Consider the following 21113-nt stretch of genomic DNA (forward strand, 5'->3'; position numbering starts at 1 on the left):
AGCTAAGACCGGAGCCCTTTAACAAGATGTTTGTGGTGGAATGAGGATAAGTTAGAAAAAAAGGAAGTTAAGAGGAAGTATGTCAGACCTCCTCCTTTGCCTTCGCAGGAGGTCACATCACACGAGGGAGTGGTGTCCACCCGGGTCAAGGCACCAGTTTGTCTGGAGTGCAGCACTAGCACTAAGAAGAGCTTCCCACTGCTTTTTTCTTTTTTTGCCCTCACTGTCACTGTTGTGCGAGCCCCTGCTGAGGCTGCAGGCCCTTGCCTAAGGAGCTAGCAGATGCCGTGGCTGAAGCTTTGCTGCTGGCTGAGAAAGCACTCTGTGAACAGCTCTAGAAACAGCTCCATTGCCACAGCATGGACAACACCCAGGTAGAGCAAAAGAAGTACCAGATAAGAAGAAAAGTCTAGGCCAAAGTCGTGGGGGAGGAAGGGAGGTCAAGAGTAGAAGGCTTGGGCCAAGGAGCAGATGAAAGGATAGTAGCAAGGGCTTTGCTGGCTGTCACTGTGCCACCTGGTAACCTCTTGCAAGCCATCTGTGTCCCTGGAGGCCTGAACTATATGCTGACCTAAGCTAGATGTGAACAGGAAAAACTTAGTGCTATTACCGTGGAAGAGGATTCACCCCCATTTAGTTTGTTTGGTTTTAAACTGGATCATTTTCCTCATCTGGTGTAAAGTAGAGCCTGACAAACACTGGGAATTTGTCCAGGTTCAGGCAGGGAATTTCTGAAGTTTCTTATGGCCCACATCAGCATGTGTCATCATCATGGCAGCCTCACTCCCCTTCTGTTGTTTTTGAGGAGTGTTTGAAACCCATCATTAGAGATTTTCAGCTAGAAATTACACCTTTTTTCTCGTCCTGTCTGTCAAAGGGGGTCTTCTCACAGGCTAGTGTGGAGTTGTGTGGATGCAGGGACAATGCAATACTTGGGACAGTGAGGACTAATGATACTCTGAGTTGCAGTCCACCAAAAAAGAGAAGAATTCTTCCCCCCTTCATTCCCCTCATCTCTTATCTGCTCATCCAGTGTGACAGAAGTACTCACTCTCACTTGACATAGGGCTCCACGCTCTGCTGTCCCCGCGTGATATGGCAGCACACCCTTCGGCTCATTCTCTCACCTTTCTTCCTGCCTGCCTGCCTTCTCCCATGCGCGTTGTCACATTAATGCTCTGTCACACTTTCAGTCTCACACCCACACTTCCACGTGCAGTTTTCCACCCTGCTCATACACGCACACATGCACAGCCCAATTTCTGCATACACTTTCACCCACCTGCATTTCCTCTCACATCTCCACCAGCTTTCACACTGCTCTCCTTACTGTGCCTGTCAGCTCTCACCCACTCTCCCAGATGGTGCTTGCCTGGGCTTACCACACTCTCGCCTTCTCCTTTTCCTAATGCCCAGCCCTGTAACCAAGCTGTTATTAGTTCAGCTCAGTGATGTGCGTGTCCTGTCAGACATACATCTGCAGTCAAGTGGCCCAGAACAAAACCAGCATCTATCAGGGTTAAAAACAAATATGCCAGCAATGTCCCTTTTGTCTAAGCTCGCTCACACCCTGATAATATAGCCCTCAAGGGGAAAAGTTTAAGTGTAAAGACAGCTGGTTTGTGGCTTTCACTGAAGAAGTGGATGGGAGAGGAAAGTCCAACCCAACACCTAGCTTTTCAAATGAAGTGACTTGTCAAGTATGTAACTGTGGCAGAGATCTGAGAAGCAGTAAATTTAGCAGCACTCACTTCCACTGACAGCCTGTCATGTGCTTGAAACATAAATAGTGGTGGAGACAAATCACTGCTGTTTTCCTATTAAGCTTTGGCCCACTGGCCTCCTATCTTGCCAGCAGCATTTCTACCTGGCCTGCTGGCACTCCTCCTCTCAGGGACGGATGTGCCTCCCTGTTGCAGACTTTGGGAGAGTCAGGAAGGGAATTAGCATGCTGTTATTTCCTTAGGTGTCCTTGGTGTCCTGGTACTGCTCTTCAGCTGATGGATTTCTCACTCAAGCCTGTTGGCTCCCTGCCCCTCCTTCTTCCACCCAAGGTTGAGGAAACATGGACCGTCTCCCTAGAGGTCTGATGGTTTTCACCCCTGCCCCTGGTTTCTTCCACACAGCCCTACAAGGTCATGCTGATGGAGTAAATGAGGCACTGATTTGAATAAAGGATTAAAGGTGAGATTTTCTGGTGCACCTGAGTGACTCACAAGCACAAATGCCAGTGAAAGCCACTGGGTCTTGTCCTGTTAAAGCATTTAGTGGCTTCTGGAAACCCTACCCTCAAGAATTAATCATTATATAAACATTTAATAAAATATATCATCAGAAGCTTACTTTAATCTTTACAGCAGTGAAAGACTTCCATCCATGCTCTAAAGAGAGGAACTAGGAGCAAATGGACTCTGCACATTTACCGTTCCTCCCACTCTCATCAGCTGTGATTCCTTCTCCTCTCTCCTCAAGGAAGAGGAAATCATGCCAGTGATGAAGGTGGTCTGCTCTGTGTTGGCTTAAGTAGAACAACTGCTATTTTAGTTCTGGTAAAACTCCCACAGGTGTGCAGTTGCAAAGGCACTCTAATGAAACCCCTGAGTTTCTAATGAAACTTAGCAGAAAGGAACAATAGTTTCCTTAAAATAAAATGGATTGCATTTCATTCTTTCTCAGGTCAGTTCCTTTGGGCTGCCTGTGGTTTCTGTAGCCAGCACTCCCTGCTAAAGGGCTCGTGGCAAAACAAGATGCTTCTCTCTTGCACATTTCCTCCACCCAAATGCATTTGAGGAGGGAGGAGGGACAGGGGAAGGGAGAGATAAGTAGATTTCTGTCCATGTCAGTAACAGGTGGATACAGACAGGGGGAACTCAGTGAGACACTTTGATCAGCATGTTTGGCCATGGTCTTCACATACTGGCGATGTTACAGTTGTTAAAGTTTTCTGTAAGCATCACAACAAGAAAGAGCATAAAGGAATTGGGAGGAAGGTGATGAAATACCTTTGTGATTCATCCTCAGAGCCCCTCCTAAACTTATGGTGTAACCAGGGGAAAATCAGAAAGGAGCTTGTTTGAAACTATCTCTTTTACTCATCATTGTCTTTCTTCTCCCCTTCTGATGACCCTTGTCTTTTTTCCATATCCCTCATGGAGAGACCCTGCCTGACAGCCAGGATTTACAGTAGTGCTGATGACCAACAACTGCGCTTGCAACTGTAAGAGTTGCAACTGGAAGCTAAAAAAGCTCAAAATCAGGGCCTGTACTTTCTCATTGCTTGTCTCCCCTGTACGATTGTACCAGCTTTAAGATTACTTACTGAGTCAGGAGCAAATTCCTTCCTCTTTCCTCACAATTTATGCCTTGTAAGTTTGAGAGACTTCTTCTTCTTTGGAAAGCAAAGGAGTCTAATAGCATAGCAATTAAATACCCTGGACTGAAGCAATCATTTAACTGGATCAATATCACTACGAATCAACAGCCAATACCTCAGATGATAAAATCACAGGAGCCAGCCCAAATGATCAAAAGCCCCTGCAGTGTGTGAAAGCCCAGACAGTATATTCCCAGCACCCCCCACCCCACTCAAAAACCTCTGTGATCCTTGCCTTGGCACCTGCTCTTGCTTCATGCCTCAGTCCTCAAGTCCAGCCACCCTAGCCTCATGTCCTGATCGCTTTTTGTGCCCCCTTGAGAATATCCCCTGTGCTCCTTCCAGCAGCAGGAAATTTGGGAAATGGTGTCAAGCAGTCACTGTGCTAGATCTAATTGAGAAACATTACAGCAAGGAGAATGGTCAACAGAAAAGCAAACAAAACGATTTTTCAAGGAGGTAATCCACCTATACAAATAGCGGCACCAGACATCACAACACACTGACATGTTTTTGAAGGGGTAGATCTTGCTGAGGGGTGGCTTAACTCTTTGACCTCATTTCCTCAGTTGAAAACTATAGCTGTGTAAAAAATCAGTGGCAGGAATCAAGCTGATACAGAAATCCCCAGTCTTTAGGTTTCAGTTGTTAAATCAGTGTTCAGAGTAGCCTCACTGAAAACAGGAATGAGCTACAGAAATTGCCTTCTTGCAAACACACAGGAGATTCAGGGGTTGTGTGATCTGGCCATAAAGTGCTTGGATCCAGCTTGCAGTGAAAGGAGCCACAGCAATTTGTAAGTTTTCTAAGGTGCAACTGTTTCCAGTTTCAAGTAATTTTGGGTAAGTCTGTAATTTCTCAAGCCTTCTTCCAACTTTCAAACATAAGTGGATGGAATTCTGTTGGCTAAGCTGAATTTTCAATTTTTTCATTTTTTATAATTTTTTATTTAGGTTAAAGTTCTGGGTTCATTCTTACCCCCTCATCCCTAAAAGTGTGAGTGGAGATAAGGCAGAAGGGAACCAACTCATGACGCTTAAAAACAAGGAAACATTTTCATGGATGGCTAGAAAATCAAACCACCTGATTTTTGCACAATAGTATATTGAGCATGTCTTGCTCTAAGAGAGACACAAGGCTCTTGTAAGGAAGATAACAAGGTTGTTTAAAGATGCCACCAGGCACAGACCAACCCTGTAGTTCCTAGATTGACAGACTGGCACTGCCTGTACCACGGAGCATCATCACATTAGGTTTCCCTAAGATCTGTGACTGACATTAGCATTTGTGGAACTAAACTATGGACTACATTGCAATCCATCCCTGCTTTCCACTTGCAGGACAGAAATGATACAGTTCGGTCATGCTTCTGGTGGAACTTGCCCCAAATGGGACTTGTTGCTGTTGGTCTCTTCTTTGACTTTGGGTCTGTAGGGAAGAACTTGCCTTCAACCTATATAATGATGATAGCATGAGTGCTTTGTCCAAAATGTGAGAATGAATAGGGAAAAGAGTACATAGCAAATGAGCTGACAGAATCACTGGAGACTGTAACAGCTGACTGGTTGCTGTTGTATTTTAATTGCCTTTCCTAGGTTTCCATGACATGCAAGAAACCCCAGTCCCCTGCAGCAGCTCTCAGGTTGCATTACCTTCCAATGCTTAACACAGTGGGAAACAAACACCAGTTGATTTTTTTTTTTCCCTGCTGTTCCTCCTGCTTGAAGCAAGTATTGGCCTACCCTCTTTTCCTAGTTGGTGGAAGATGAGGGCACAGCTCTGTGTGGAGCTGACCACGCTGCTAGGGAAGAGAGATCAGTGTGCTGCCTTCAGCACGTCAAGTAACCCCTATGCCCGGGCTGTTGGGAGAGCACTTCTTTGTTGGACCATCTGTTTTTCAATCTTCTTTTTATTAGCTGCTCCAACATGGTCCTCTCAGCCCTGAGGAACTACCTACTTCCGCCTTCTTATGTACAATTTTACTCAAGAATCTGGTACAATCTCAGTGATTCCTCTAGCTGATGATGGCTTCTACCTCACCTTGTTGTAAAGTACCTTCCAAAAGCCAGAGCACAGAAATTTGGGGATGTAGAAACAGTGCAAATATTGGTTTGTCCATGTTATATATCATTTTCTTGGCAGTTGAATTAGGGCTTGATGTTTGGTAGCATAGTCATGACATCATAACTCACATTGCAGCATGCAATATTTTGGGAGAATAATGTTGTAGCTGTGGCATTAGATGACTTATTTTGCATCATGGCTGATAATTTACATATTGGCATTGTGGACAGTTTTGTGTGAGAGCAATTCAGCTATCAAAAAAATGCTCTTTGTGTTCATTAAAAAAGTGTTAGCAAATTTGGGTCAAATTCAGTAAGTTTAAAAAAAGAAATGGATATAGAAAATTATATGTCTTTTTTTGACATAAAATCACTTTTTGAAATTATATTGTATCTCAAATTGAGACAGAATGTAATTCCTCTTTCTGGTTAAGCAAAGAGCAGAAATGAACACTCCCCTCTCACAAATGCTTCACCACTGGTCGAACACAAGATTTTGACCTGAAGCAGGACTGGGGTTTTGGGGACAGGGGGCACCCTTTCTTTTCTTGTGTTCACGTGTGGATTTTGAATGCAACAATTAATCAGTTGCTCAGATGCAGTGGTATACTACAAACAAGCTCTGTGCCACACTCAGGGTTGTGCGCATGTGAGAGGGAGGGAGAGAGACTGTGATGACCTTTAATGCTTGTCTATGAATATGAATAAAGTGGGAGTGGAAATTCGGTGAGGCCAACAGGCCAAGCACATGTCCTCCATGTCCTGGGGAAGTAGAAACCAGTGGGTTTAGAGGTGAAGTCCCTTACAACAATGTGTTTGTAGCTCAGCTGTGCAGTGTCTTTTCTCAGCTGCAGCACTGTTGTGCATGATGGACTTAGGGCTGGTGTGTTTTTCCTGAATTTCAAGTGATTAGAGGACACAAATGCAGTCGAGGCCTGCGGAAGCACTGAAAACTGATGAATGTCTTAAAGGAGGAATTGCAGCCTTTCTTAACCCTGGCTGTGCCAGCAGGCACCTGGTCCGTCCCAGCCAGGAGCTTCTCTGGTGCAGGCTGTGACTGCAGGCACCGCAGCCAGCTCTGTGTTTGGGGAGGAAATGCCATCACTGATGAGTAAGGTCCTGTGAAAGCCAGGGAAAACTGTGCCAGGGTGTTTCCTCCTGATGTGACTCATTCTCATTCAAGAAGCCAGAGCCAGGCCAGAGCCCTCGCTGGCCTATTGCACTAGTTTTTTGTTTTATGTGTAATAGCTGCAGACCTAGGGGCATGGGAGGCATGAGGCCAACTTGAACAATAAATACCCCGCTGTGCCTTGCTGCTTAAACAGAGCAATTATTGCCTTACTACACTTGACCCCTCTGTTCCTATCCCTCTGGCAGCAGTTATTTCATAGTTCCCTTTACACGGGGGAAGTCTCTGCATCTCTCTGCACTGTACATCACTCTGTTTGTCGCTGTCTCTCCTTCTTTCTTGCTCACTGACTCTTTGTCTCAGTGTATTTCTCTTCGTCAGTGTCCGATCACTATTTTTTCTTTTTCTCAGTCTTTGAAGAATTTCACTTTGTTTCCATTTCTCTTTCCCAGCCTCAGTCCCTCTGCTCATCCCACATCCATTATCTCTCTTTTTCTCCATCTATTTTTCTCTCAGTCTTCAGCTTTCCTCATTTTCACCGCTTCCCATGCCTTGCTAGTTTTTCTACCTTCCTTCCTTCCTGTAACATTATAGAACTAGCTGTCCCTTCACTCATCCACCATCTGCTGCTCTCCACTGATCTCTTTACTGAAAACAAGTCTCTTCAACTAAGGGTTGGATAAAAATGCCAAGCTCATTGGAATCTGTGGTGGGTGAGGAGACAAAGGCTGATAAACAAAAACTTCAAAGTTTTGAATTAAAAAAAAAAACAGCTGGAGGTAAAAAAAGAAAATGATGTCAAAGGCTCCCTTAGCTATTTTTGTCTTTCAGAAGTCTGTTCCTAGGGAATGTAAGGTGCAGAGGGAAGGAAGAAAGTTAGGTGAGCAAGACCTTAGATGATAAATGAAGAGCACAGAGAAAAGAAAAACTGCAGTTCAGCATTGGAAGTTGCCACACACAAAAAAAAACTTCAAATGGCAGTTATTGATTTGCAATCTCTTTATTCCCTTGCATCTTGTTTTAGGCAGAGGAGGGCCCAACATGGATGCATAACCCCTTCTGCTCTCCCCTCTTCACAGCTACAAAGAGGCTTGGAAGAAAAACAAACATAGAAGCAGGGTATCTGATCTCCTTTTCCACATACCAAATGCAAACAGATGCTTTCAGTGGGTCTGAACCACAGTTTAGTTTAAGAACACAGCAGTATTAAACAGAAGAACTAAAGGAATTTCTACACAAGAAAGAGCCCAGTGTTTGAGGCACAAACAGCATAGGACAGATCATAATATGGCTGCCTTCTCTGCGGACCAGCTTCCCCTTTGGAAATTTAAGGAAGTAGGCCATAAAGAGAAAGGCCTATCTGTTAGAGCACATGGCTGAGCATGTTGCCATTCCATCGGCTGGCTGAATGAGCTGTCTGCACTCAGTACAAGTGTAGTTTTGTTTGGGTGTGCTTCGTTGCTCGAAAGGAAGAGTTTAGCCTTTGTGAAGAGAGTGACGGTGTGTGGTGGTGCAAGGGGCTATGCTGCTCTTTGGAAAGAGGCAGCAAAGACCTGTAAACACATGGGGAAGGCGTAAGTCTGCGTTTCTGCACATAGAACGGGCTGTGAGAATGTCTATGTGTGTGTAAGCAGATTTTCATGTCAACGGGGGATGAGAGGCAGGGTGGCAGTGAGGCTACACAGGTGCAGGGTTGTACGAGGGTATGTCTGTTCTGAGGGGAGAAGGAGATGAGGCATACCCATGCACAGACTCAGTTCAAAGCAGGCTTCTTGCCAGTAGGTCAGCATTACAGAGCAGGTTGGCTTTGCAGGATCATTATTTACTTTAATGGGTCCAAATAGAAAACCAGGGGATGGCGAACGTGGCTGAGGCAAATGGGCCTTTGAAGCTTCCTCTCGCATACGTCCAAGCTGTCTGCTGCAGATGCCTGTGCCGAAAGGCCTCTGCCAGCTCAGAGCGGTGGTGGGCTTCTGGCATGCTCCGCTCAGGGTTGTTCCCTGCTGGGCTGGTTGTCAAGCCTGCTAGGCTGGTGCTCTATCTCCAGCCTCCAGAACAGAAAGCTCCTGTGCCTGATTTCCTTGACAGACTTAAGGAACTACAGCTTGGAGAGATGGTGTTTAGCAGGGCTGCAGCAACAAACCAAGCTACCTATGAGTACGTGAAAGGCAAAAACACCATTGGGAGGAAGGTTACCTAGAGTCACAGGGGGAGATGCTTTGGGACAAAGAGAGAGTTGAGCCTGCATGTGGAGTCATCTGCCTCAGGGAAACCATGGAGGCCCTCATGGGAACACATCATAACCAAGCAGACAGAAGAAAACAGCTGGGGGACAGTCCTCATCAGTGAGAAAGGTTTGGCAGTAGGGTCAGGATTTCATCCCTGGATAACATGCTCAAGGCAACTGTCTTCTGTTAATAGGAATGGAGTAGATTGCTTGCCAGCAATTGGCATACCCTCCCCTCACCTAATTGAATATGTTCATTGTTATCTCTACCAAAGAGCATCGTTCAAACCTTCTCCCCTCCTGCTTTGATAAACTGCGTAGTGACAACCGTCAGCCTCCTGACAAAGCTGCCTCCTGAGTGGAAACATTTGTAGATTTTCTCTGTGTATAAAGATCTGTTTCTGCTTTCCCCCGCCCCCTTTTTCCTTAGAGGTTAGAGTTAATATGACTCACCTAATCTGGCTGCCAAGGTGAATTAGTGAAAACATCTCTACAGCTCTGTGCAAGATATCACAACCTGACATTTTTCTAACACACCATGCTACATCTCTTCTCTCTGTGATCTGTACTATGACACCTCAATTTTATAGTAATGCTCTTTTTTTAGAAATGGTTAATGTACTTTTATAGGGGGCAGGGTTGCAAGCAAAAGGGCGTGATGTGCAAATGAGAGTAACTGAGTTTACGGAGCAAAATATTGCTGCCCAGGATTGAAACACAGATCACTGGTGCAGGGACAAGAACAATGCTACCACTATTTTAGGAAGAGATTGTCACAGAAACTGTTCCTGAAGCGATATGATCATATGTGTGGCCTGGGGCAGGGGAAAATGAGGGGCTGAATAGGCCTATTGATATATTTGATATGCCCTTTAGAACAAATGTCCTCGCTTTCACCCATCCCCAGAGAGCTCCACCAGGCAAGCCAGTGGCTCATCATCTGCTTGCTGTTGGCAAGGGTTATAGGTAGCTGCTCAAAGCCCCCCCTACTGGACATGGTACACAATTTAGACTTTAAGTGCATGGACATGTGTAGGGGAGGAGCTGAAAAATATCTTCCCTTAGGAAAGTATACACCCTTTTAGGTACTTCCTGGAGTCCCATTGATACGGTTCTCTGGCAGATAGGCTTAACAGTAACCTTAATGAGGGTGCCACTCCATTAGAGCTGGTAAGTCACCCTCAACCCTCTTTTCATTAGAGTGACAGACTTATGACAAGGGCAAATTGCAGAAGAAGCAAGTCCCACTTGGAATGAACCCTGTGTATAAACAAGGCAGAATGGCAGAGCAAGTGATTTGCAAAGCACAGGCAAATTATGTTTTAACCTTTTCTTTATAAGCCTTTCCCTGATGTCTGATTACTTTCCAGTCAACTGACTGAACTACAACTGAGCTGCTGTAAAAGAAGGGGGACTGTTGGTTGTAGGCTCCAGTTGGGGGTGAGATTTTTCAAAAGGCATTATGAGCAGGTAGAGTATGTTATAAAAAGATCTGGGGATTAAAGCATATCCCAACCAAATATGAATCATGCTATGGCAAAACCACAGTGAATTGGCTGTATAGACAGCAGCACAGTGCAGAAGTTGTGATGCAACTTTCCCTCTCTATTCAGTCATGGTAAGACTTCATCTGAAATCTTGTGTTCAATTTGGGGAGTTGTACTTCCAGAAAAATGTGAACTAGTCAAAGAGGTCTAAAACAAAAGAACAAGAGTGATCAAAGGTCTAGAAAACCTCACCTACAGAGAAAAGTTGAAAGACCTGGCACTATTCATCAAACAAACAAAAAAAAAGGACGACAACTGAGGGAGGAACATAACTGATTTAAAGTTGATAAAAGGCTATTGCATGGAAGGAGGGAATGATTTGTTCTCTATGTCTATAGTGGCTAAGACAAAAATAATGGCCTTAAATTGCAGCAAGGAAGATTCAAGTCATACTTTAGGAAAACTGTTCGAACACTAAGGATAGTAAAGCACTGGAACTCTACTCCTACTGGAGTAAAAGAAGAATAGATTCCCAAACCTGTTCATGGGTGCAGAGTCACACCAATAAAGAGCACCTGTGAAAATCCAGCCCTATCTTTTCCTCCACAGATTCTCACCATGTTCCCCATAGCCTGAGACCCAGGGCACAGGAAAAGGTTGTGAGCAGTGTCCTGGGAGCATTGGGTGTACAGCAGGAGGCAGCTTTGCCTCCCTACCTTGTAAAAAACACTGCTGTCATGCAGCAAGGCCCTTCGCCAGACTGCTAGGGGATATGAAAACCTGCATCAAAGCAGTTATAAATTTTAGACGTAGCAATGAGATTTCAACTCACCCAAACATCTGGTAGAAGTTGGAAAAGGAATTGCTGGTTTGCCTTGCTGAAAAAAAGGGGAAGGCTTGTCTTTGCATGATAATAGGTGCAGTGCTGTTTTTATGCTGAGTTTGCATGTCTGGGGATGGTTTTCCCCAAGGATGGTTCTGAAAATTACCTGAATGAAAAAAAAAAGGCAAGAATGATTGTGTAAGGGACAGAGTTGTCAGCAGATTTCGAAGTTCTTGAAGTCCCTATCTCTGATGCCAAAGGCAAATGCATACAGCTGGCATCCCCAGTGTGTGAGACCAGCCTGACCTGGCTAATATGCTACAGCAAACCTGTGCCTGTTTTGTGGGATAATGCTGCCATTTCAGGTAGCAACATGGGAACTTAAGCTCCAGAGATGGGGCTTAACTACTGCTTTTACCCAGGTCCTCAGAGCCAAGGACAGCAGCACAGTCCTCACAGACACTATCTGAACTCCATCAAACAACTTAAGCACTTATGTGAAATGGCCAGAATTTCAGAAGCGATCAGCACCCACTGAGCAGAAAATATCTTTTGGGCAGAGAGTTTCTTTGGAAAATCTGACTGCTCTCTTAGGAACCTGAATGAGAGCCCTTGTGTGCTGAGCTTTTTTTGAAAAACTGGTCCTTATCCTTTAAGGGTTGGGGGACAGTTTCTTTATATACGCAGAGGCATGCAATCAGGGCTTGTGCTTTGCATGCTGCCAAGCAATGCTTGCAGCCCTCTCAGGGGAGGGAAAACTCTCCCATCACAGTGCTGCTAACATAGTTTATAGTCTTCCCAGGAAAAGCCACAGTCTGGTTTCTGAAAGAATAGCGTAGATATAGTAATCCGAATATTTTATGCTTCCCCGGCACCTTTTGTCCAAAGATTCTAATGTGTTTTACATACATTAACCTCCCTACCCTTTTCTGACCAGCAGGTGATGGGGAACAGGGTTATTAGCCACAATTTACAGAGGGAGAGCAATGGAGTGACTCACCCAAGGTCATACAGTGAATTAAAAGCAAGGCCACAAACCTCCCCTGACTCCTGCCCCTGGCTGTAACCCTGATGCTCAAGTCACTGCTTTCAAAACTGTGTTAGAGAGGCAGTGCAGTTTAAATGTGTCATTTTGTATGTACAGTAGATCAGGGGTTTGTAATGATTGTTGGTCTCCGTGGATCAAATTACACTTTGTTTCTCTCAGTTTGGCTGTGTTTAACTGCAGCTTGTTCGGGGTGGCTGTTGCTCTGAGAGGCAGAAAGAAATTATTCACAGTTTTGTGTGGCCAAAAGATTGCTGTCAGAACATACCACTACGTCTAGCAGCTACTCCTGAACCAGCCCGTCGGCCAGAGCCTGACTAACCCCCCTTGGTACTCAGCCACCACACCAGTGAACTCACTCTGGCCTCATGTGGTGGAGATTTTGCTTCTCGGTCTCTGGTCTGGACAGTCTGTGGGATAAAACACTTTTCTACCACTTTTATGCATAATAGATTTCAGATTTTCAGATCCCGAGTTTACCTTAATTAAATAAAATAAAGTATCTTGCTGATATGGCTACTGAAGTAACTTCAGAATAGCTCCCCAAATAGCTGTTGTTTATTTGCAGAACCCCTGCTGTGGTTGTTCCTCCATAGCAATTAAACAGAAGACTCCCTAAATCTATGTGCCTAACCAAACCACCATCTGCATTTTTTTGTCCTACCAGGCAGAGAATTTGAAGGCGAGGAAGAGTACCTGGAGATCTTAGGAATCACACGAGAGCAATCGGGCAAGTATGAATGCAAAGCTGCCAATGAGGTTGCTTCAGCAGATGTCAAGCAAGTCCGGGTCACTGTGAACTGTGAGTACATTGCAACTGGAATGGGTCAATGGGGAGAGCTTTGCTCATGGGTAGGGCTGATTTTTGGAAAAGGAGAAGCCTTTTCCAAGTTCATATAGTATGATCGGAAATGTGGGGGGATTGAGGAAACTATCTGAAATCAGAGACTTATTCTAGGGTTGTTTGTGTGTTAAACTTGGTAATATATATGAAAGAAAGGGGGAGAGAGGGAGAGAGAGAGGTAGGGAGAAAGAGAGAGAAACTGTGAGCTATCCCTTTCTCTCCTCTCAGAAATGCTAGCAATGCCTTGTTTTTGTTCACTGATATTCAGGAGAATAGTGGCTTGAAGAGAAGCTACAACATGGCAGCAAGAATAGATAAGGGTTCAGCCAGCTCAGAGCAAACGCTCTCTTGCCTGCACCCAGTCACGTAGGCAGTGCTTACCTGGGTATCACACCCCAGGGGCCTGGGGGAACGTGCATTAGAGGTATCCATTAATGAGAGGGTGCAAAAACTTTACTTTTATTCCAGTTTTAGGTTATTAGCATAAAGCCCCCACTAAGAGAGACCGACCATGCACCTATGCAATACAGAAAGGGTCTTAACCAAAGGAGACTGCTGTCCACCTAAAAATGCTTACAGGCACAATTAGATATGTGGCTCACCTCTACACCCCACACTCATAACCTGGTATGAATCCAAGCCCTGTGTTGCTCTTGTGAGTGGGCCATGGATGGCATTGCTGGTACATGCATACGCACATATCTGCTTTCACTCTGCAGGCGTGCTCTTCTGACAGTGATACATATTTCAGACTGCTGTTACTCTTATAATACTGTGTGTTTGGATGTCCACCTCAATATTTGTATGGTTCATATTTGGCACTGGAGTAACTTAAAATAAATATCCCTAGCTGCCTGCTCTGTTTCCTTGCTGGTGGCTAATACCTCTACAGCAGGGATGAATGAATGGGAGATGTATCTTCTCTTTGACCTGCTTAGTTTACACACCAGAATATTAATCTAAACTTAAATTGGAGATGATAAACATTAGTACTAGGGAATGTAAACAGACATGTTTCAGAGTGCACATGCATCCCTTTTAGCCATCCTTGATTAAAGGGTAGCAATCTCCGGGAGCAGGTTAGGGCAGAGAGCTGACAGCAACAAGTCTTTCAGTCCATCCCAGTCTAATTCGCTACCTCATGTTATTTTAGAACCTTTTCATACCATTCTTGCTTCTCTTCTCTTTCTTTCCCATTGAGCCATGCCATCAGATCAACGTGTATCTTGCTTAGAAGTAAAGGTTGCTGGCATCTCTTTTGGGCTCTCTTCAGCATCTTCAGAATCAACACCGTTTGTTAGAATTGTCTTAGAAATTGTACAGTGGCTGTTTAATAAAGGCTGCTTCTTGGGCCAAGTTCTGCCATTGATGTGACTTTGCCACTCCAGATTAATTTATTGTGTTAAACAGATCCATTTGGCTTTACACAGTTATCCATTCAATGCAAATGAAAGCAATAAGGCCTAGCAGCAGATTTGCTGAACTAAAGCTATTGAAGTTTTTTTCTGTCAAAAACAGCTGAGTTTATAAACTTTAGACATTCCATAAGAAGCAAATAATATTTTCAAATATTTCTGTGAAACATAATTTAAATGGTGAATTTAACGTGGTTGAAACAGATTGTCTGTATAAAGTCAGAATATTGGCTTTTGACTTTGTTTCAACTCATCATAACTATTCTATACTAAGATTTTAAACATTTTTACTGCTATAGCATAATATAATATGATATAGTATCATAATATTAGTACATAGCTGAATTTTGAATGTGAACAAATGATCATTTCCTTCAGGACAGATCTTTTATTTCTGAATAAAGTGAAAAAACCCTGAGGTCATGAGGGCCATGCACAGGAAAAAATTCAGTCCTGTTTGGGAAATGGCAACTAGACATTTGCATACATCTTTCCTTATCTTGCTTTCTTAAACAACACCACAAGGAGTTGAAATTGTAAGAATTACAGTAGGCTTGAAAAATGGAACCTGCCCAACTTCAACAGCTTCCTGGCCATCTCTTACCATCCACTGCACTGTGGAGCATGCAGTTTGTCAGCCCGACTGCAGGAGAAAGCATCAGCTCTTTGCTTTGGTCTACATCACCATCTTCAGGCTTTGTGAGTAATGGCCATTTCACATTACAGATAGGCAAACTGAAGCCCAGAGAACACTTGAGGGCCCTAAGAAGAACCCACTCCTGGCTTCTCCCACAGCATGCAACTAAACACGGAGCAGCTGTTTTCTGAATACAGTATATTAATTTGTGCAGGGCCCCCACCTGTGCCTTACCACTTCTTGTGAAGGAGTGCTGTGGTGAGGAGACTGCTGTTTGCTGAGCAGTCAGTGTCATCAGGGACGGTAGTGCCTTAACGAGAAAGGTAGCTGCTGAGGTTTGGCCTGTCCATCCACCTGGGCTGTTTTCTTTAGAAAGCCCGGGACCATGGCTGCTACAGGGACTGCTAAGAGAGAGAGGCTCAGCTTGCTGGTGGGAAGCAAAGGAGCGAACGTTCAGAGCACTAGCCTAGTGCTGTCATCTTCTAGACCCATAGAAAGGTACTTGTTCTTTCCATGACTCATCTCATGCACTGGATTCACTGAAGTGGAAAAGGGCTGTCTCACTGCAGATAGCAAGAATATACACTACTCAAACAAAAAAATCAAAGAAGGATGCTTAAAAACATCACTTTCACTATCCTTTTATTACCCCTCCTTCTTCCTAAATTAAAATATTTACTTGAACCCGCAGCCTTTGAATGTAGGATCCTATTTATGTACACTTATTAATATTTATGATGTTAGGGGGCGCACTGCAATATCCCTGAAGTCCTGCATAAAATCCTGATTAAGGTCAGGAAAGGGATCACATTGAGATGGTTAGTGTGTTCACAACAAGCTTCCTTTCCATATATTTTCCAGACTGAATTATTATTTCTTTGACTGACTCAGTCCATTTTGATTCTTTTTTTGGGGGCCTTTCAGTGCCAGGACAGATACATGAGAAGGAGCTATACTCTGTACACACAGAGTGTGCTTTATGCTGACTTGAGTCTCAGCAAAGTAGCCATTTGAGTTGCATCCCCAGAATCTCAGGATATTCAAGTACTAGTGATGATAGATAAGACACTTATTCTCTGATCCCTGTCAGCAGCCAGCTGGAAATAATTCTGCCTTTTAACTTGTAAAACTTGTTGCTTAACATTTTGAACAGGGGCTGAGAGTGAAGGCACCAGAGGCTGCCCTACCTGGCACTGAGCCAGCATTGAGACCCAGCTCCAGCAGAGCATACTGATATCTTTTCCAAGTTTTGTTTGCCCGTACCGCAACTCTCAGGCTTCAAATTAACTGGGGGATGGGAGCACTGTGCTGTGCTGAAGACAGGCTTCAAGCACAGTGATCACAAACAAACCCTACTGGAGCTTGTGAAAAAGCAAAATGTTCAGGAAGGTTTGGGCAGAATTTTAGCCCTAGATACCTGAGGTAGGCATATTAGTAATTGGTCTGTTTTTCAGAGCTGCTGATCACCCATATGAAGCCCTTCCATTTTAGCCATGAATGTATTTCTGCCTCATATGTGTGCTCTTGGTCCTTTCCTTTCTTATTATAGTTTTGACATTAGACACAGAAGTTGTACAGAAAATAATTTTTCACAATAGTGTTTAATTCCTAGCTTCTTCCATTTACATCTACTGTCTTGCTTTTGCCCTTCATGAAGTCTTTCCCTCATCTTCTTCTCTCTGATGAGCCTATGTGAACTAGGGATGCACAAGTAAATACCCATAAATTACAAAAGTCCATTGTTAACCTTAACTCTGCCTGCTTATGCCTATGTATTTATCACAGAGCCTTATTCAGTGCCACTGTGGAGAAGCATGAGTAAGGAGTGGTGCTAATGTACTGTATTAGGGAGAGTTCAAAGAGCAGGTATGCTCTAAAGGCAGAGGGGAGAATGAGCCACAGAAAGCAGCAACTGTGGGCCTCCATCAGCCCAAATGGTTCACATGAGAAAGCCAGCCCGGAAGTAGTTTCACTGTTTCCTTCCACCTTCAAATTTGTGAAATGAACAAGTATTTCTTTCCTGCAGACCCTCCCACTATCACAGAGTCCAAGAGCAATGAAGCGGCCACAGGACGACAAGCCTTGCTACGGTGTGAGGCGTCAGCAGTGCCCACACCTGATTTTGAGTGGTACAGAGACGACACCAGGTAAGACCATTAGCTATCCTCTTCCTTTCTTTCCTTTCTGATCCATGAAATAGGGAATCCTTAGAGAATCACTTCTTGTCCTCCTCAACTCTTCTCCTCAAAGAAATTACTCTCCACAAACCACACAAGTCATGATTGTCCCATCAGCTTAGTCAAAGTTGACATGTCCAGGGCTGAAGGAGGCGATCTCTCTTTGAACTAGGACACTGAAGGAAATGTTGAGGATCGGGCTCTTACCTTTAAGTCAGTAATGAGCCAATACACAATTAAGACATCAAAAGGGCTTTCCTCCTGACAAAATTCATGCATTAAATAGCTCATGATAAAAATGCAAAAATAGGCAGTGTTAAGTCTCCAAGTAGGTAACACCACCCTAGCTGCCTTCATCCAGGGGAAGGTGCTGCTGAAATGTAAGATTCTCCCACCCATGTGACCTGAGCCACCTGAATTTGCATATGAGCCGAATATGAGAAACTGGATCTGTCCTTTATACCTGAGCACTTACCTTGCATTAAAAAGGTGGCTTTATTAACCTGGTTTTCAAGCTGATCCATGTGCACAAGCTCAGAGGTGACTTGGTTTTTCTATGCACATTCATTAGAACACATTAATTAGTGTCTTCTGCTAAAAGCCTTTTCTCCAAGTGTAGGCTAGCCCCCAGATGACCACTTCATTTTCAAGTGTCAGCCAGTGCTAGGTAAAGGGCTCCTCTCTTTCCCCCAGCTTTTCTCCCCACCTGGCTTCTCCACTAGTTACCAGTGGCATTTCCCTCCACTGCACTCTTTTTTCTGTTCATTCCCTCCTTCTGCTTTCCTTCAACAGTTTCCTTGTTTGGCCTCCTTCGTCTCACCTCTCCTTCCTGCCTCTCCCCATCCTCACCCATCAGCTGGTCTGAACTACTTTGGTTTACCTTCTACTGGGCAGTGATTTCCTCCCCAATATAACTACCATTGCACTGCACACCACTTCTGCTGTCTTCCCAGGATAAACAGCGCCAACGGTCTGGAGATAAAGAGCACGGGGAGCCAGTCTCTGCTGATGGTGGCCAACGTCACTGAAGAACACTATGGGAACTACACCTGCGTGGCTGCCAACAAGCTGGGAGTCACAAATGCCAGCCTATACCTTTACAGTAAGTATGGGAGAGGGTGAAGGGATGTCCAGGTCTCTCTCACAAAGACCAGGCTATGTAGTAATTACATAGTGACACTGTGACTCAGAACTCAGGAAAACATCCACTTTCCAACCCCCACAAACCACCAGCCAGGACCTGACTTTCAACGCTGTGCTTGAGGTATTTGCATGTTCATAGTCACAGCAAATCACAAACACAGCCTTTGACTGACTTTTTCTGCTGAAGTCAAATGTTGTTAAAATAATAAAAACTGTTATTTTAACACATGGAAACAAAAACTCCTTTAGAGTGACAGCCCCTTTAATAAGGAGACAGAAAGCCAGGGCTTAGAGGGTCCATGACAGCTGAGAAATAACAAGTGATTCAAAGAGATGGAGAGAACTAGCCACCGAGCCTGAGGAGAACAAGGGAGAGTCAAGAAAAAGAAATGAGTTTGAAAATGAGAGAAAATGGAAGGGGAAAAAAAAGGCTGCAAAAGTGGGAAAAGATAGGATGATTTAAAGGGACATACCATAAGGAACATTGGGAAAAAGGTAATCAGCAGATGAAATACGGAATAAAATTCCTTGGATCTCATTCTGCTGCTTTTCAATTAGTGAGTTTATTGCAGTAAACTTTAACAGACAAAAGTTGGGACTAGACCAAACTCTAGAACAGAATTACTTGCTAGTTCTAAATTTTGCTGCTGATTCAAACCTGACTCTAAATAAAGCCCCAGCCCCTAACCTCCCACACATACCTGTATAAACTGTGGAGTATTCAAAACCCAAATCTGGATTCCAAGTCTGAAACTTGGGCTCAACTTTGGCTGCACATTGTTATTGCCTCCAGAAATAGGCTGCAACAGAATGAGCCACTCAAATGGTCCTACAGACACAGAAGTGAGTGGGGGGCTGTATTCCTGTGACAATCCCAAACTGAATTAAAACACCCAGGCCATGACTTTATAAACAGAACAAAAGATAAGATATGCAAAGCAGTCTTATTCTGAGAGGCAGTTTAGTCTAGTTTCTGCTGTCTGTGGTTACACTACTCAAAGCATCAGGGGAACAGTTTTGGGTTTTTTTTAAAGGACATCGTGCAGAAGGACAAATCCACTGGTATTCTGTGTCTACCACCTCTGGATTTATTTCATTGCGGTTTGAATCTTTGCAAAATTGAGGTGTATTCCATGGAAGGTTTCCCCCACCCCAAAGGATAGATAAGGACAGTATCATAAAGTAAGATATCTTTGATTTCCTGTAGCATTAGGGCGCACAAACAAGGCAAATTTCTACTTTGAATGTCTTTCTCACCCTGATCTTGTGACTCTCATGAGATTCAAATAAAATCCTCAGGCAGCAATCTGGAACACAGTTTTCAAATACTGCAGATTTGTTCTTGCTGATATTAATAATAATGCTAAGTTTAGAATCTATTATTTGTGGCTGAATTCTAAACTTGGACCTCTTTATTGGTTGCTCTTACACAGATGAGCTGAAATGCATCACTGAAACAAAATATAAGATGAAACTCTATAATGTATGTATGTGCACGTGATTTTAGATAGGGGGTTGGTTTTGCTAGAAAAGCACTTTACATGACTTCAGTACTTCACCTCTAAGGATCTCAAAGGATTTGCTAGCAATGAATATTTTAACATCACAAGTTATTTGGAAATGGGTGAGTGTTATTAGCACCATTTTGCAGTGGTAAACTAAGAAACAGAGTGAAGAAATGATTTATCCATGATTGAATGTCAGTGGCAAGAGACCCCAGGGAGATCTTGTGAAGTTACCATTACCTATTCTGGGGGAAACATGGCAACTATTAAAGATGACTTGTAACAAGGAAATAAAGAGAGTGGTGCTATTTTAGCTCCCTTCTGATCCGAATGAGGAAAGCTTTCCTTCTTTCAAGTTATTGGGTTTTGTTTATCATTTTTACCTTAGACACTGAAGTCCTGTTTATGCTGGAAAACACTAGAGAACTTGTGAAGTAGCAACATCACAAGAGCCAAGAGAAGGGAGGTTCAGGAGCTGAGAGAGATTTGCTGATTTTTGTCAGATTGTTTCTAGCTTTTATTTTTTGTTGCTTAGTTAACCCCAATTTCTTCACTATTCAAAGTGAGGAGAGAGAAAACCGTTACGAATATTGTTTCAAGAAATCTCTGTTCTCCTTTCAGTTAGTGTGGAAGAGAGAAAGAGAGAGAAAAAAAAAAAACAGGAAGACTAGAGTTGCTGTTTCTGAGGTTACAAAAATCAGGGAGGAGATGAGTGAAGGGAATCAAGCCTTACAAAGGGAGCAGCCCAGAAAACTATGAGCCCAGCTGGAAAAAAAAATGCTTTACAGATCACACAACAGCTGAAATAGCAGGCAATGCACACTCCCAGCCACACACCCAGGCAGGAGGAAAAAGCAGTGCCAAGCTTTTGCAAGGTACGGCAAATACTTTGAGTGATTTTTCTTCCCTAGAATCAGGTGGACTGAATCAGCAGGGAGGGATTTTATTTCTTTTCTAAATAGAGAACAAGCTTACTGTAGGGCAACATCCCACTGGGGAGGCAGACACAACGTTGGTTCCTCAATGTCCCATTGCAGTGAAAAAATGGCAGCAAGTAGTGAAGAAACAACCAGAGAGTTAGTGATGAGAACTGGCTGAATGGCAGAGCTCAGAGGGTTGTGATCAGCGGCACAGAGTCTAGTTGGAGGCCTGTAGCTAGCGGTGTCCCCCAGGGGTCAGTCCTGGGTCCAGTCTTGTTCAACTTCTTCCTCAATGACCTGGATGAAGGGACAGAGTGCACCCTCA

General features: G+C 43.9%; 1 protein-coding gene across 4 annotated transcripts in view; it reads left to right on the forward strand.

Annotated features, from left to right (window-relative positions):
- LSAMP (limbic system associated membrane protein) overlaps nt 1-21113 on the forward strand; it is a 1042261-nt gene that overhangs the window by 998277 nt on the left and 22871 nt on the right. For 3 of the 4 annotated variants that reach the window (XM_026056897.1, XM_026056894.1, XM_026056896.1), the window contains 3 exons: nt 12819-12949; nt 17070-17190; nt 18174-18322. In XM_026056897.1, coding sequence (XP_025912682.1) covers nt 12819-12949; nt 17070-17190; nt 18174-18322 — 401 coding nt within the window. Of the gene's footprint in view, nt 1-12814; nt 12950-17069; nt 17191-18173; nt 18323-21113 lie in introns of all 4 variants that reach the window. The other variant, XM_026056895.1, reaches the window with a different exon arrangement.

The sequence above is a fragment of the Apteryx rowi genome, unplaced genomic scaffold (genome assembly GCF_003343035.1).
Source record: "Apteryx rowi isolate R43461 unplaced genomic scaffold, aptRow1 scaffold_134, whole genome shotgun sequence".
NCBI classification, from domain to species: Eukaryota; Metazoa; Chordata; class Aves; order Apterygiformes; family Apterygidae; genus Apteryx; species Apteryx rowi.